General features: G+C 48.1%; 2 protein-coding genes across 2 annotated transcripts in view; one reads left to right on the forward strand and one right to left on the reverse strand.

The window, feature by feature from the left end:
- LOC104624142 (ankyrin repeat and SAM domain-containing protein 1A-like) overlaps nt 1–2715 on the forward strand; it is a gene marked incomplete at its 5' end in the record, with an annotated part of 7998 nt that extends 5283 nt beyond the window's left edge. Inside the window, 4 exons of the mRNA XM_010291430.1 lie at nt 255–392; nt 1144–1314; nt 1784–1882; nt 2596–2715. Coding sequence (XP_010289732.1) covers nt 255–392; nt 1144–1314; nt 1784–1882; nt 2596–2715 — 528 coding nt within the window. The remainder of the gene's footprint in view (nt 1–254; nt 393–1143; nt 1315–1783; nt 1883–2595) is intronic.
- Nucleotides 2716–10149: 7434 nt separating this feature from the next.
- TCP11 (t-complex 11, testis-specific) lies at nt 10150–16471 on the reverse strand (the record flags this gene model as incomplete). Its single annotated transcript, XM_010291431.1, has 8 exons — nt 10150–10388; nt 11999–12162; nt 12588–12772; nt 13093–13313; nt 14007–14143; nt 14525–14745; nt 15480–15600; nt 16339–16471. Coding segments are annotated over 8 exons (1421 nt in total), but the record flags the coding sequence as incomplete, so codon positions are not given.
- Between the last annotated feature and the right edge of the window lie 246 nt (nt 16472–16717).

Here is a 16717-nt window from a genome sequence, read left to right on the forward strand (position 1 = left end):
TCCTGAGGAGCCCGGCTTCTCAGGACTACAGGAGAGCACCAAGGTGGTGATGGTTACCTGAATGCCGAAGGCTTGGCAAACTGGCTGCTTGTGGACCATGTTGCCATTTATTCCTACCATGGGAGGGAGCCAGGACTGGTCTGGCTGGGAGAGCCCCCTCCCTGCCCCCAGTACACGCGTGCCACAGCCACCGTTTGCCGGCTGTATTTGCCATCCCCAGAAGGGTGACGGGTGCTTGTGGTTGACCCCGGCAGAATGTCATTGCTGAGCACGAGATCCGGAACATCTCCTGCGCTGCTCAGGACCCCGAGGATCTCTGCACCTTCGCCTATATCACCAAGGACCTGCAGACCAGCCACCACTACTGCCACGTCTTCAGCACCGTGGATGTGGTGAGTGGGTTATCACATCACATCACATCTCACCTCCCAGCGCGCTGCAGTCCTTTGCAGTCCACTTCTTTCATCACTCAGCTTTATCGGCGAGTCATAGAACAGGATCTGGTCCGTTCTAGGGCTCTTTTACCTCCTTCTACCCTAAAATATTCCTTTCAGAGTCCTGACTCAAAATGCTTTTACTGTGGAGCTCTGTTGACAAAGAGAATATTTGTCTGGCTTCGTTAGTGCAGTCTCCAGCGCTGAATAAAGCAGGGCAGGAGTATTTCCCTCCTGGGGAATATGCCATGAACAAAACCCTAATACGCTCTCAATTATGGTGAGCTTAATAGGCTGATTTAACAGCTTTTTAATTCACCGAGAGTGTGGAAGCATAACTTGCTTTTGTTCTTGGGCAGAATCAGCTGTACAAGATGTTTGGGCTTTTTCTCTTTACAAAGCAAAACACTGCTGAACTGTGATGCTCACGGGGCTGTAGCAGGCTTGCAGGTGGTCCCACCGGCCGGGGCCGTGCGAGCGTGGAGGCGGCTCGGTGCCGGCTCCCCTGCAGGGCAGGAGCTCAGCGCTGCCCCATGTGCACAGAGCAGCTTTGCCAGGGATACGGCAGGATACGACCTGCCAACGGAAAGGCGATGGCTCTGCCGGGGTCTGCATCTCCAGAGCGAGCTGCTGAGCACGTGGGCTCTGCGCAGGGCAAGGTAGCTCGTACGCACCTAACGGCTTTGTGTTTTCTGTGGTCTCTCCGAAGAACCTGACGTACGAGATCATCCTCACGTTGGGGCAGGCGTTTGAAGTCGCCTACCAGCTGGCCCTCCAAGCCCAGAGAGCGAAGCCTCTGGGTGCTGCAGCAGGAGAAATGATTGAAACAAAATCTTCCAAACCGGTGCCTAAACCACGAGCTGGCATGAGGAAATCCGCAGTACGTATGTGCGGGCCGGCAGGCTGCTGGGTGCGATCTGCATGGTCTGAGCTGGGATTTCTCTTGGGCACCACAGGCTTAAACCTCCCGCTTTGTGGTGGGGCGAGCCCAGATGTGGACCCGGTGCCGGTAGCTTCAGGCACGGCTGATGCTGCAGTGTCCGTGGCTCTGCTGGCTGTCCTGCTGCGGTGTTAGGGCTTCCCCTGGTAGCATGAGGGCAAGCAGAGACGGAAATAGCCCGGGTGGGATGGGGGTTGAGTGCCCTGCTGGGTCCAGCACAGCTTCCATGTGCAAACCCTGCAGAGCCGCAGTAAGACCAGTAGGTAAACTGCGGTTTGCAGCATGGGAGTGCCCCTGTAGCCAAAACCAGCCGAGAGTGGAGCTGCTGAGGAGCAGGGACTGCTGCGTAAGCCATTGCCTTCCTTTAATGTCTCCTTTTGTCTGTGTTCTGCTTGCTCCCCCCGCTCAGGTGCCGCTCCCTCCCGACACTCGCTGTTGTTACTGTCACACCTGTACAACACACCGCCCCTCCTACCTGCCGCTGCAGTCTGTTAGTCCCGGAGCCAAGGTCTTTACCCTTCTTCTTGCCATCTTCCATTACGAACCGACGCGGGCTGCCCCAGCTGCCGCCGGCCCGCCTGCCTCCCCGCTTCCCCTGCTGTGGTCCCGTGTCCTGCCTCGCTGCTGTCTTCCCTCCCCGCTCGTTCCAGGGCCGTGCCATGAGCTCAGATGAACCTCAGGGACAAACCACTCGTATCCATCCCCGCTGATGTAGAGTGGCAGCTCTCAACTAACTGCGTTGCTCTTTCTGGTCTTGTTAACCTTCCTGTAGGATCCTGATTTAGGAGGACAAGAGGAAAGAGCCTCGCTTGGTCAGGAGAGTAAATCACGTGGGAGCTCACCTGCCGGGAGCTGTCTCCCCCTCTCTCCCTCTGCCTCTTTTTTTTTTTTCTTTTTTTTTTTTAATAGTGCCATTTTTATAGCGCTCCATTTTTCATGCTTGTTTGTGAGATGAAGTGAAGCTGTCGCTAACGGTAGTAGGGGCTTGCAGGCCTAACGCAGGAAGTCATCTCAGGGTGCTGGGTTGAGACTGATGCGGCTAGACATTTATTAGCGGTGAAGGACTCAAATGCCTCCCCAGCGAGAGCTGCTTCCCCGCACTCGTGCACGGTTTTGGGATGGGCGTTGGGCAGAGCAGCAGCAGCTCCGTGCTTTGAATCCCCACTCGTTCTGTTCCAGAAGCACGGGTGACCTAACATGCCCTTTTCTCTCCATTTCTAGCTGGAGCCCCCTGAAGTGGACCAAGACTCCCAATCTCATGCCAGTGTCTCCTGGGTCGTGGACCCCAAACAGGACTCCAAGCGGACCCTCAGCACTAAGTATGAGACCACTATCTTCTAAAGCAAACACACCCCGTGTCCACCTAGTCTAACCGTGCCTTTGCGATCTGATCTGTCTGCTGTTCTAAACTCCCTCTTCCTCCAGCTGCTCGCACTGAGCCCCGCGTAGGCACTACGTCAAAGGCAGCAGCACTTAGGAGACTGTAGACTTAAACGGCTTTTGTACCTGATCACTACTGAACACTGTGAATTCTCCTTACTCGGAAACAAGGGTAACACGCTGTTAGGTGTCGGTGAGGCGGGAGGTGCAGAGGGATGCAGGCTGGGGGAATCGCAGATGTGGATCCAGGAAGCCGCCTGCCGTTTTCACGTCTTTCCCCTCGCTCTGGCACTGTGAATCCCTGGGGCAACGTGACACTCCCCAGGCCTTTTTTTTTTTTTTTTTTTTTTCTTTTTTCTTCTTATCTTCGGACTGATGGAGACCTCTTGTCTCTGCGGTGCACGCACTCCCTCCTCCTAGAGCCTCCTCTTCCCGACTGAGCCACGGCTGTGTACTGTTCCAGTGAACTCACCCCTCTTCTTACCTGCCATTCGAATCGACACTAACCACTGTGATGCTGCCTGCAAATAACACACGTTGACTAAATTTCCTCACGGGCACCCTTGCCCACAATCTCTCCCCTCAAAGCCTGGAGCAGAAAACCTGCTCTGATGGGAGTGTGGGTGTGGGCCGGGTGTGATCGTTCCCACTGTGAGCTCTGTCCCCTCTCAGAGACGAGGTGCGATTTTGGCTGCATGCATTTCAGTCCCGTGTAGGATTTTTTTATTTCCCCCTGCCCCGTAGTCCTTCTGTTTACACTCCCCAGACTTCTCGTGAGCTGTGAGCGTAGGTCTCACTTGGCAGATTGTGGTGAGGTTAAGCTTTTAAAGGCACATGTTGTTAGCCCGGTGTTGGGAAGGAAAGGTGTTCGAGAGGGGCTGGATACTGCACTGTTAGAGGTCTGACAAAGCAGACGGAGCCCTGCTGTGTTCAGTAGGCTTACTGCAGTTATGCTTTTTTTGCCAAAGGGAGAAACGTGATTGAAATCAGTCTGCTGCCGATCCCAAAACTTGTTTTCAGTCTACAAACCGTTGGAGGATGAAGGCTATAGGGATCTTGAAACATCTGTTGCCTTCCATTCTTGAGAGTGAGGATTTCGCCTAGAGATGGCCCTGCAACGGGCACCTCTGCCTTTTGTGGCTGTTTCTCAAGCGCGCGTGTTTTTCCTCTGGGAAAACATCCTCATTTCTGTGTATCTCGGTAGAAGCAGCTTTTAATTCCAGACCATGACTGGGAATTGTTTGCATGAGACCGCAGGGCACTCGGCAGAGGTCAGAGCAGAGCTGGGACAGGGCTGGGAATGCCATACAGCGGCTCACAACCCCGTGAAAGCCCCAGCAAGCCATCCATGGTTCTACCCCTGGCTCCCTTGCTTGTGTTTGCAAAGCTCACCGAGATGAAACTGAGGAGGAGTATGATCTGATGAATAACAACACTGGGAGGTAGGACTCCTGCCCCGGTGCTGCTTCTCCCTGACTTGCCGTGCGTCCGAGCGACTTCGCCTCTCTTTACCTCAGTTTCCCCATATACAGAGTGGGGACGTACTTACCTACCTCTCGGGGGTGAGAGGCTCGCTCCGTTTGCAGAGCAGTTTTCAGACCCTTTAGTGAAAGGCTCTGCGACTTCCACACCGTGGCAGCAAACCCCCAACGCTCAGCCTTGCTCTCCTGACAGATGAAGTACTTAAGCTTGCACAGACGTTGGACCCCGACCAGCTCCTGGCAGGCAGAGGCTGTTGCACCTTTCCAGGGGAGAGGGCTGAGCAGATGGAGCAGCGGGAGAAGGGCTGCAGCCCTGTTGGGCTGCGCAAAGCTCGCTGATGCGCACCTTGACGTGAGCCTGCGAACCCGCCGTGGGTTTCAGGTCTTGGCAAAATCTCCTCGCAGCCCAGTTGTGCAGAGCCGGTGGTGACGGGGGGTCTGTGTTAGGGAGCTGTGAAGAAAGGGGGACGGCAGCTCCCTACTCCATAGCCATAAATGGGGAAGAGGGTGCACTCGGCTCTCCCATAAAGCTCTGTTTCCAAAATAGCTTTTAGAATTTACCCCAAATCTCCCTCCGTGACCACCAGTTGGCATCAGTGGGCAGAGGTCAGAACAGCAGCCCTGGGTTATCTGCACCTGGTATAAGAAGTTTGGAAGAAGTTTGTCTGAGTTTTGCTGGGGCTTTAGAGCTGTTGCCTGAAAGCTTCTGTTTTCCCAGACTTGTGGTGAAATCTGATGTTTCAAAATCTTTATTTAGCTCTTTCTCAGGAATGAGTTTGATCTCCCAAGTCATTTGTGGCTTAATGGCACTGAGCGGCAAACTGACTTCAAAATAAGGGCCAGGCTAGTAAGAACCCAAGTGAGAGGACTAAAAGGATTGTCTTAAAGGGAAAGAAAAAAGAAAGCTCAGCCTAGCGTATACGTTTCATATGCCATGGAGCCCCTTAACGTAGAGCCAGCCCTCCTCTCCTGAAGCAGAGGTCTCGCTGCAGCCCTGCCAGCCGGCGCGTTGTGGACGGCAGAACGTTGCTGTGTCTGAGGTGCAGCGAGAGGTTGGGTTTGGGTTTGGCTTTGGTCAGCGTCTTTCCAAGCTGTAAGAGTTCCCCTGGGTTTCTCTATCCTTCAAAGAGAAACTGAATTAAGGAGAGCGGTGGTAGTGCAGTTCCTATGGGTCAGCGTTTACCATGCAGTTGCCCGCACACATGCCTGGCTTTAGAGGCTCTGAGCTCTTGCAGCTCCCCCCGCTTTCAGCTGGGAAGGGCAGGCTGCTCAGCACCTCCTAAAACCGGGTCCCTAGAGCATGTGCCTTTCTAAGGGTGACCATCCAAACCCAGCTGGGATCACAGGCAGCCCCACCTAAACTACAAAGCTTCCGCTGTGTGTCCATAACCCTCACGGTTGTGTCTCCTCCTGGCTGTATGCCTCGTCTTTCCCAGCACTTCGTTTTTGTATGACTCGGAAATCATTCATTCCATTATCTTCCTTTCTGTTTGCCTCTGAAAAGCTGATCTCCGGGCAGCTGTCTCCTACCATGGAAATGTAGTAACGGGGCAGAGACCTAAGAAGCAGTGGCCTGCTGACACGAAGATCATCTCCATCTGGCACTGGTGCCTGCCTCGGAGTGGGTGCATGGCTGCTCAGTGAGGGCTCCCAAAGCAGAGGGGGGAAAGGGATCCCAGCCACCAGCTGAGAAAAGCAGCTTTCTCCATTTCTAGCAAAGGAAAGTTGAGACTTCCGAGGCCGAGAGCGATGTCATCTTTTCTAGTTTGAGACAAACGTCTTCCAACCCGTTTCTTTTTTATTGTGTGAAATGATACAGAGCGAATCCAGTTCACAGTTTAAATGTAGCGCTGCAATTTTTTGGTGAGGGAAAAAAACATCATAATCCTTATTTACTGAGAATCCACGCAGTCCGGCAAGGAGTACAATAGAAAGTCTTAGCAGTGGGAGTGGTGTGCGCATCTCTAACGGTACTTAAATTTGCTTCGATTCTGGGTGAACAGTAGAGAACACCAGATTCTTGGAAATAACTTCCTCCAGTGTGAGAAGCCTTGCAGGGTAAGTCTGCATCCTTTGTTTTCAAAGCAACTCCAGGCTTTTATAGCAAATGGAAATAACTTAAGGAAAAGAGTCTGCAAAGGATCTTTCACCCCAGAGTGGTTGTGGCCAAGTATTACCGACGGTACAAAGCTTGCTTCCCCTACAGAGAACTGTTGCATGGCAATACTTGACGTTTCTATGACAAGGACACAATTTCTTCCCATTTACGCACTGAATCCTGGAGACGACTCCCTTCTCCAGCCCCTTGTGCACCTGTCTTGTTTTTAAATGCAGTTATGCCCTGAAGGGTTGGGTTGTTTGTTGGTTGGTTTGGGGGGTTTTTTGGGGAGTATATTCAATTGTGATTTAGCACTTTTTTGATACTAGCTCATTATTTAATTAGTGCAACAGTTTCAGAAAATGAACAAATAAGGAGTTAAATTTTTGGGCATTACACTGAAACAGTCCATACCTGAGGATAAATCATATCAACCTGAGGATAAATCATATCAACCTGAGGATAAATCATATCAACCTGAGGATGGCTTGGCCCCCGTCTAAGTCCGGTATCCCCAAATACCACCATCTCTAAGGTGCTGCGTGTTTACTTTTTCTTTTGAATTACCAGAGTATTTAACAGTAGTTTTGGCTGTGACTGGTGTGTTTTCACAATACTGTTCCCCTCAAGGGAGAGATGTTAAAATGGTTGTGATTTTAATTCTTCAGATGCAAAAATGTAGCGCAGCGCGTTTGTTATAATCTCGACAGGCATTGTAATGGTTGGGGATGTGGTACCCTGCTGCTTTACTAGAATGATATGCCCGAATAATTTCTGTTTAACTCCAGTTGCTGCTGTATGTCAGGATTTCATTTAGTCTCTCTAGCCAGTAAGGCTGGGAGAGAAGTGAACCGTAATCCCAAGGGCATAGACCTGTAAATGATTAGGAGGGGGAAGTGGAGATTTTTTAAGTTGATGAATTTAGGAAACCTAACATTCCTTGTTATGCATATGTTGCAATTCATACTGGTGTAAGTGTAAATATTTGATGTGTTGGCAACAAGTCTTTTTGGAGAGATTGCAAATTGAACCTCTGCTTGGGAGGAGGGACACCTTTCTTTTTTTGATGCATGAGCTTTTTGAAGGTTGGCTTGGAGGTGACGTGGTGATGAAGACTCCAATCTTCAGGGGACTGGGCTCGGTGACCCTGGTGGTCCTTTCCAGTCCTGCGTGTTAATCCTGTGGTTGTCTTTAGTGATCCAACAGTTCTTTAGCCAGATACTCTCTTTCTCACTTCATAGACAAAGCAATTGTTTTGGCAGTGCGTCTCCCCTTTTATTTCGATGGGTTTTCTCAAGGTACTTGCATGCTGGAGACCGATCCTGGACAATGCCAATCACTGACTCCCAGGAATCTGTTAACACATCCGTCGCACAGTATTCTGGCTCTTCCTCCCTACAGGGTTTCGTGGTATCTGGAGGAAAGTGCCCTAAGTTTCTGGTGCTGAATACGACTTTGAATCAAATGCATCTGCTGTATTACCTGCCTGGGAAAAAAGGTGGTGCTGCCCTGGGCCTTGTTCCCCTTTTTAAGGACAGTTTGTATTTTACAGACTTTGCTTTGTGCATGGCATGAGTCCAGGCTGAGAACTCGAGATAGGTAAAACTAAGATGCAGCGTTGTTGTCTTTATATAGAAGGGGATGATTTTTTTCCAAATTGAAGCTGCTTTATCCTTTTTAATTTTGTCTTTACAAAAGAAAGGCTGTTCAGCTGTCTTTGAACTTGCTTTGGGATTGTTATTTTTAGAAGAAATTATGCAAGTTTTGCGGGGTACATGCCTGTCCCCCTCCCAGGGAGAAGATACAGCACCTTCCAGGATGTACCTCTAGTGAAAAGTTTGTACCTTCACCAGGCTGCTTGAGACACTGACCAGATGCCAAATAGTCCCTCCGAACACGTCCAGTTCTGTGTGCAGCTGAGGTGGATTCCATTGCTTTAATGCTCCTTCCACCCCACTTCAGAAGTTTTCTAGCAGCAGAATTTTCCCCTGGCTTTCTTCTGCTCACATCATTTCCATGCAATCAGACCTTTATTTCAGAGCAAGCACCGTGTTTGCCACGCTGTCTTGTTGCAAAAGGTCTCCCTTTTAGGTCTCATTGGCATTACTTACTGCTTTTTTTTTTTTTTTTTTTAAATCAAAAGGAAGTAACTGTGCTGCTCTTGCAAAGTCGATCTAGCTCAAACATTTTTCTTACCAGTGGAAGAATAACCTGAGATTCCCTAACAGGGCAGAGAACAGTCGAGTTCAGTTTGCAATGTAGACATTTTTGCTAATTGTGATGTATGGCAGTGGGACTGATTTGTAATACAAATGTTATTTAATCTGTCTGTATTTTGATACTTGAATTTCCTTTTATTTCCTGTATATACAATTGTTAATCTGTTCAAATTTGTCTGAATTTTAAACATCTTGTGGTACCAAACATAACCAATCTGTGCAACGACATAGACTGACCTCACTACAACAAGGCGAGATTGTAAATATTCCTGGGCTTCCAGCAGTCGTTTTGTTGTTTTCATAATTGTACAACTTAGAACAGACTGAATTAATAAACAATCTTAGACACGCATTCGCCCCGTTGTCACTGTGACCTCAGTGTTGTACCAAAGTCTCCTGGTCATGTGTGTTAAAGCAGTGCTGTTCTCATCCTCATGTCACAGCCCTGACCTGTGAAGGTAAGAGAAGAGGGGTGAGGGCAGGCAGCGACGTGGTGGTTAATTAGCTCAGTCTAGCCCTGTGCCTGCATTTCTCCGCCTTGTACATCCGAGGAACACGGCAACGTCGGAGCGTTGCGCTGAGATGACGTGCGGCTGCGGTGGGAGCGGAGCGGAGGACGCTGATAAGCTGGGAGCAGCCCCAAGGTGTGTGGCCTGCTGGCTGCCGCCCAGTCGCCTTCGTTGAAGCTGCTCTTTTTGCAGTTAGTCACAGGGACCCCAAATACTGAATGTGATTACTTTGAGACAAAATAATACATGCATAAAAACACATCCACGTGTTCTGTTAAAGATAGACCTACCTAAAGCACGACGGTCTCCGACGGCTTCATGTGTGTTCCCCACAAGACAGTGAGAAAAGCTCATTTGTACCCCTGGTACATCTGCAAGGAGTGTTCCATCGGGGATGTCGGGACCCTCATTTACTAATGATAAACACTAAAATCACTTTTCTGCAGCACAGCAGCAAGTGCAACTTGTAACATATATAGTATTTACCCAGCAAAGATTTTTGGCTTGCCAAGAAGTAGGACATTTTCATTATGTAAAATGAGAGCAAGAAATCCAGACATTTAAATACAGGTTAAAGTTCAGATTTTCATGTCAAGTAAAATTTGGCTGATGTAAAATACTGAATACACCAGGGATTGCTAAATTTATACCATATGTTCCATTTCTAATAATTCAGTAAGTCATCTTTTCAAGCCAACACTGAAATATATTGAGCAGTTTTAATGATTTTTAAATACCATGTGGCTTTATCAAATGCAGACAGTGTCCCTGGGCTGCGACTAACGTTTCAGCAAAGTAGGTTACAGGCCCATGGCAGAATTAACACCTTGAATTAAAAAAAGACCTAAGCTGCACTGCAGTTTTATGAGCACCACATCCCATTGCCTTCCCCACCAAATAGGGGGTTTTTGGGGAAAAAAAGGCACTGCCTTTTGTAGTTGAGAGGTTTATTCAGATACTGACATGCCAAGAGTCACTTTGCAGTAGCAATGCTGGCCCCGGTGGATTTGATTGATTTTTTTAAAAGCTGAGGCATGATTTGAGAAACTGCTGGAGAATGCATTGTGCCTGGTATGTGGTGAAGATGATCAGAAAGGATCCAGCCGTGCGTCTGAGTCTGGTTCTGCGTCTGGGAGAAGCACTTCCTTGAGAATCCTTGAGTAGTACAGTCCAAACACCTGCCTGTTGTGGTGGATCACGCTTCCAAACCTGCGCCCAACTTCCAGCAGCTCTTCCTGAATGGGATCAAGGCCCTTTGGAAAATCTTTTTGAGAATTCTGTCCATCAGGGGAAATGAAAAGGCTGAGGAAGGAATGAATCCGCTGCTCTGTAGGGAGCAAAAGTATGAAAACAAAAAATTGACAATCAGCCTTTGCACAGAAAGCTAGTTTTGACACAAAGGCTTCCTTGTGCTATCAAGAGCACATCCAAGGAGAGCCGCCTTGTGGACAAGTAACACTCTAGATCAACTCGGGGACACAGTGGATTAACATATTTCTCTTCCAAATATTAAGCAGATGGAAGCAGCATCCAGCACAGGAACCGAGGTGAAACTGTATGAGGCAAGGAGAGTACTCGAGCATCGGGTGTACTTGCCGTGTTCTCACATTGTCCTGGGTAGCTGCGTCTAACGATGGCTGTCACTGGGGTACTGGGCTGAAGGACTTAAGAATGGTCAAATCCATCAAACCTAATGTTAAAGTGGAGCAGGTCATCGGTAAAGATTTTTCACCCACTCTGAGTCTTTGTACTGCGCTGAAGTGTCAAGCTTCTTAGAAGCGTAATGGAACACAGCATTTCAGAGCCGGTGATTTATCTTGCCTGCCACAGCAGCATTTTGGAATGGAAAGCATTCAAGAAGCCTCTCTGAGGAACACAGAGCTGAGACTGAGCTATGCGGCGGCTTCAGATATTCTTGCACTTGAAGTGAGTACGTGGAAAGTGTTGATAGTGGCCAAGGGTGCACGCAAGACACAAGTTTGATTTTTAGACACAAAAGGAGGGGGGAAGGCTACCTAGTTCTGCAGCTTCTAACACCACACCATCGGCGAGTCACTGCCGTCACGCACTGCCCAGCCTGTAGTTTATCAAGGTTTGGGTTAGGCTGTTATATTAATTCAGCCTTCTGAATTACATCAAAACAAAATAGCCTGCTCTAACATGGAAAGAATAAACCCAAATAAACAGTGTGGTGGAGTCCACACGGGCAAGGAAGGATACTTAACTAGATGAAGCAGTGGGCAGGAAGAGCCTCACCTTATTTTCATAGCTGATAAAAGCTAGTCTTCCATGTGGAAATAATCTTTCCTGTAAGCGTACTAGCTGCCTGTGGCACTGCAATCCGATGCAGAGTTAGCGTTCAGAGTACTAATAAAAGGTCAAAATAACCAGCTCTTATCCAAACCATTTGAATAAATATTTTGATGGAGCAGCAGCATTATAGGGCAGCTGGTTAGCTGAATACCAAGCAGTGCACTCTCTAGGGATAAATATTATTTAAAGATCTTAGCATGGTGTTTTACTACAGCCAGTGATTAATCTCGCTCTCTACATCCTAGCCTGAAGATTGCAACACTACCTAGGAACAGATCTTGCACTTAGGCCTGTTTAGCTTTTAGCAAGGATGGGAGGATTTAAGAGATTTTTCAAAGCAATTACTGTTTGGGAGCGTTTCAGGGTGGAACAGGAAAATCAAGGCAGTTTCTAAACCTAGCTTCCCTGGCCCTCCTCTCCTGTGTAGACTATGTGGAGGGGCCAGACGCTTAACTCTGCTCCCACCCTCAAGCAGTAGATCTGCTCAGTGCAGGGAGTTCGCTTTGCTAGTACCAATCCTAGGCCTGTCCTGCACGCTCCAGGGTCATCAGCCTGAACCTAAGCTGTGGCCTACAAGTGCAAAGTGGCTTCAAGGTCAAGTTAGACATAAACTCAGAGACTCACCGATGACATGCCGGACTGCATTGCCCTTGTCCGCGATGCTTTTTATCTGGCCCTTCAGGGATGCATGTTTGTCAGCGGTAAAAGCAGGGTAACCCAGCTGAGAGAGAGTCCTGCTGACTTCCTGGAGCACTTGGTCGCTGATGCCTTCTAAAGCTTCTTCATACCTAAATCATACAAAGGTACATGCACTCCAGCCACGACTTGCATTGGTTGGGGAAGGGGTCTTGCAGGCACGGAGCAAGGAGGGAAGTGTCATCACAGCCAGCTAGCATGGGACAACCAACATTCAGCCAGAGCTCTGCGAACCAAGCTTCCCCTCCTGGCTCTTCGGCCAGCAGTAGGCTGCCCTGCAGCTGGCTCATGGAATAGTGATCAGCACTACTAATTTTCCCCTCTAACCAAGAAGGAACTATTGCTCTAGAGAGTTAACTCCCAGCTAAAAATGCTGGCTGGCTTCCCCCGCTCCTTGCAGTGGAGCTGGCTGCTATCCTTTTCCACTCCCAGAGGAGATTCCCGCTGGTCCTCCCACAACCAACCAGTGCCTGCATAATCACTCTTCTCCTGGAAAAGAAAACTCAAAGTAACCCACCTGGTAAAAGACAGCCCTTCCAAGAGGACCTTTGTTACCCGTTTCAGCCTAGCTACAAACCCAGGTGAACCACATAAGGTGCTTCCACACATGCCACTGGTCACTAGCAGGACTGCAGCTACGATGGTAAGCTGATTCACCTGCACTTGTACTTCCTGCAGTCGGGCCTGATCCATAAACAGTGTCTGTGAACAGAAACCAAATCAGCCTGTGGGTGTAGAAACGAGCAGCTGTGGTAACTCAGCAGATCTCAAGCCACAGAGCCAGGGTTGTACCATGCCCACGAAGCTGAGGGGAAGGCAGCTGCCTGGCAGCAGGGAGGTTTAGTTTTGTGAAAAATGCAATTTGTTTCACATAGGGAAAAACCATGTGCAAGGATTCATGGTGTAGAGGCGACAGAGAGTCTGGCCAGTTCTTTCTATAGGAGATGCAGAACGGGTACGCTTGTTCGTCTTGTGTATCTTTACGAAAAAGCTGTAAAAAGGTATCCAAGCACTTCTCCTACCTCAGGGTATTCCTTTTGCCCAGGCTCCCAGCAAAGCAGATTCATGTATCCTCGATTTAGCACGGACCTGAGACCTGGTACAGTTACGCTACTGCTGGCGGCCCCCGGCGAGCGTGCAGCAGGTGAGCCACTGACCGCGGGGTGGGCTGGCGGCTGTGAAGGGGACGCGGCCACTTCTGCTGCTGCTTTGCACAGCCACTCTCTTGTGTGATCCAGGCTATCTGCAAGGGGGTAACAAAAAATGGATGTTTGCAAGAACAGACTGGTCAGGCTAAGTCAGTAACCAGCAGGTATGCTATACTGCAAGCTGAAAGCAATGTGCATTTGGAAGGTGAAGGTATCGTGCTGGCTCCTGGAACGGTGGGGAATGTCTTAACCATCACTAACATACAATATTAATGTCCTGTTGCCAGGGTTAGGCTACTGAGACTGGTATCCAGAGAACATGATATTTCATAGAGGATTTCAGTCTCCAGGAAGCACCTTTAATGGAGTCTGATGAAGCAGAGAGGCAGCCAGAGAGAAACCTTCTACACCTAGCAAAAAAGATGTCTACATCAAATGCACGCTTTCATCTTTAACTATGTCTCCTAACAACATTTTGCTCATTCCTCTGAGGATCTCAAAACACTTTAAACTTGTGAGAACTTACAGTTCCTCATGAGAAAGCTACTAGCTCTGTCTTACGCATACAGAAACCGAAGCACACTGAGTAACTTCTTTTCTGCAAGTTACATTAGTGAAGAGCCTTGAGGAAGGGACGTGGGAGTCCACCAGCTTTTAGAGGCATTTCTCTCATCTGTTACTGAGCATATGACGAAAGCATCACCTTTGGAATACTAGAAGTTCACTTTAAGTGCTTTAATAGCTCCTGTAGAAGTAGCAGTTCTCCTGTCCCTTCCCTTTTGACTTACTAGGCAGCTTATCCAAGAGTTCCTGGAATTTCTTCTGTTCATACTGGATGGTGTGGTCTTGCAAGTGGGTGCGGAGGCTCTGGATGGTGAAATTCAGCATATCCATCTTCATCAGGCCCAACACCCGGAAAATCTCTCTGGGATGAGACACAGTGAATTTAATGTTTAATAATGCAGTAAATGCTGTAATTGGGACCATTTTAGAATGCTGAGAAAGGGGAATTCAGATCCTCTGACTTGATTCCATTTTCTCACAAAAGGTTGTTCAGTCTAATTGGAGTCATCCCTGAAAATTACTAGATAAACCAGATTTACTTCACTGAAGACTCTTCTGCCATCTAAATTGCAGCTGGGCAACAGGAATATGTCTATACTGAAAAAAATAGGAAAGTCAAAGCCCAGAATGCACAAAAGGGTCCTTGGGCTGTAATTCCAAGGCAGTTTCCTCTTAACCCAGTGTTTTATGGCTGAAGGTTTTGCTGGTCTATGTAGACCAAGGCAGAATTAGCATCACCCACCTGAGAAGTTGAGCTGGGTCTGTGAGGCTTTGCAACCTTTGTACTTCCTTATCTCGAACAGGCGCACACAGCCTTGCCATTGTGCCAAGGACGTACATGGTGAGACCATGGATATCCAGAGCCCCATGTTCAGCCTCCTGTCTAATCAACTCCATGTCCAAGGCCTCTTCAATCTGGTTTCGCAGTTGGTTGTGCCGTGGCAGCAGCAATGACAGCAGAGCCTGCCCAAAGAAGCAGCAGTCTCTTTTTGTTCCAGGAACTCAACAATTCTCCAGAGCTCCTCAACAGGAATCGAGGTTGGCCGTGTATTAAGACTAAACTAACTACTCAGTCCACAAATTCTGGGGCACACAATCACTTCAAGGGAATGCTCGACTCTAATGACTCACTTCAGGATGTCTGGCTACTGTTTCAAATCTTGCAAAACCTCCTTTACTGTCATGCACAAAGAAGGGAGTTACCTGTCTGGAGCCTAATAGCAAAGCATAGACTGAAACAGCAAACTATACACAACTTCATGCCCTGCTAAGAACATGTCTTTTAGTGCTAAACCATGTTCTTTCTCACTTCATTGTACATTTAGATAGTAGATACAGCTCCTCATACACCTGAACAGGTGTCTTTGTATAGACAATTGCAGTTTTTGTTTGGCAGACACTATACTGGGAATGGCCTATGGCTGTTACTATAACCAACAGTTCAAACAAAGGCTTTCCCATCCTTTTGGTAGAGTATGTGTTTTAAAGACCTGGGACCAGAGAATGAGTTTCCTTCTCAGATGGGTTTTAGAAGCTGCAGTTGTGTAATTTGTGTCTCCCTATAAACTAAAGGGAGTCTATTTTCTCCTCCCTCTTATGCATGTTCACAGAGGAATATTGGATGTAAGGGGTGAGGTGATGATTCAGAGAAGACTAATTCTAAGGTAACCATCTTCTCTGGTTCAGGAACAACCCACCTCTTTTATCTCCTGCAGCAGCTGGATTGCCCAAGTGTAGTCTGGGGGACTAGCAGAGAGCTGTTCCTCCAGGCTGTCCCAGAAGGCTTTGTGGAGCGTCTCCTTCACTCTGTTTTCCAGGCTAAGAAGGAAGAGAGGAGGGGAAGGGTTTGCTATTAACATTGGACAGCCACAGCCCCTCAGTTCGATGAGACCACTCCTCTTGGCTTTCATTGCAGTTCAGATCTTTGGACATTTTCTTCTCTTAGCCTTTACTCCTATTTGGGAGCAATGCACCTCACCTTTCCCTAGCTCATGGAAATCTCTCTTAACCTAAATTTCCTATTCGTCTAATGTGGAACTCCTTTTGGACCTGTTCATAAAATGCAGCACTTAACCTGTCTTAACTGAGGTGTAAAAGGAGCATAGCATTTTTCAAGGAAACTCTCCAAGCCCTCAAAAAAGATCAACAGAATGTTTTTCTAGCTAGCGCTTGTTTTTGCAATGAGAGAACGTCAGTCACTTAAACAGATCTTTAACTAAAACGTAGGCACCTCACTGGAGATCTTCACTGAGAAGTCTGCTTTGTTCTTGTCAAAGTCACAGCTGACACAACTGAAACCTCTAAATCTTTCAATGAGTGAGTCATTTCTGATACTCATCATATTTAAGAACTTCTTTAGTAAATCATGAAGCTGTGAATAAATAAAACAAGCTCCAACTTTTTTTTTTATTTCAGGAGCTATCTTATTTTCTTGTTACTTCTGCAGGTAAATCCAAACCCACCTTCTTCCCACATTCTCACGTTTTCTATAACGTGACAGAAAGAAGCCAAGCCTGAGAATATATATAAAATACCTATATACACACAGAGACACACCTTTTTGGGGAGAAGCTGGCCGCTTGCAGTTGGAAGTCACTGTTGAGTACAATTTCGTGCACAAGGGTCAGTTTGGAAATGTCATCAGTTACTTGCTGTAGCTCGTTCATGGAGAGACCTTGTGGAGGGCTGGCTGTAGAAAAGCAGAATAAAAGCGAGTAAGAGAAGGAACGCTAACCAGAGTCTCGTGACAAGAGGGTTTAAAAAACATTACTGGACAGCTTTTTAAGTGACAAAGTGAAGACGTGCAGATTTGTGGCTAGACAACATACCTCACTTTCTGTGCGTTATGTATGTTCCCCCTCGCCAACGCTCCCCGCACCCGCCCAGCGGAGCCCGGAGGCGGCCGAAGCCCCGCGGGACGGTCCCACGCGGGCGC

The sequence above is a fragment of the Phaethon lepturus genome, unplaced genomic scaffold, assembly GCF_000687285.1.
Source record: "Phaethon lepturus isolate BGI_N335 unplaced genomic scaffold, ASM68728v1 scaffold31607, whole genome shotgun sequence".
NCBI classification, from domain to species: Eukaryota; Metazoa; Chordata; class Aves; order Phaethontiformes; family Phaethontidae; genus Phaethon; species Phaethon lepturus.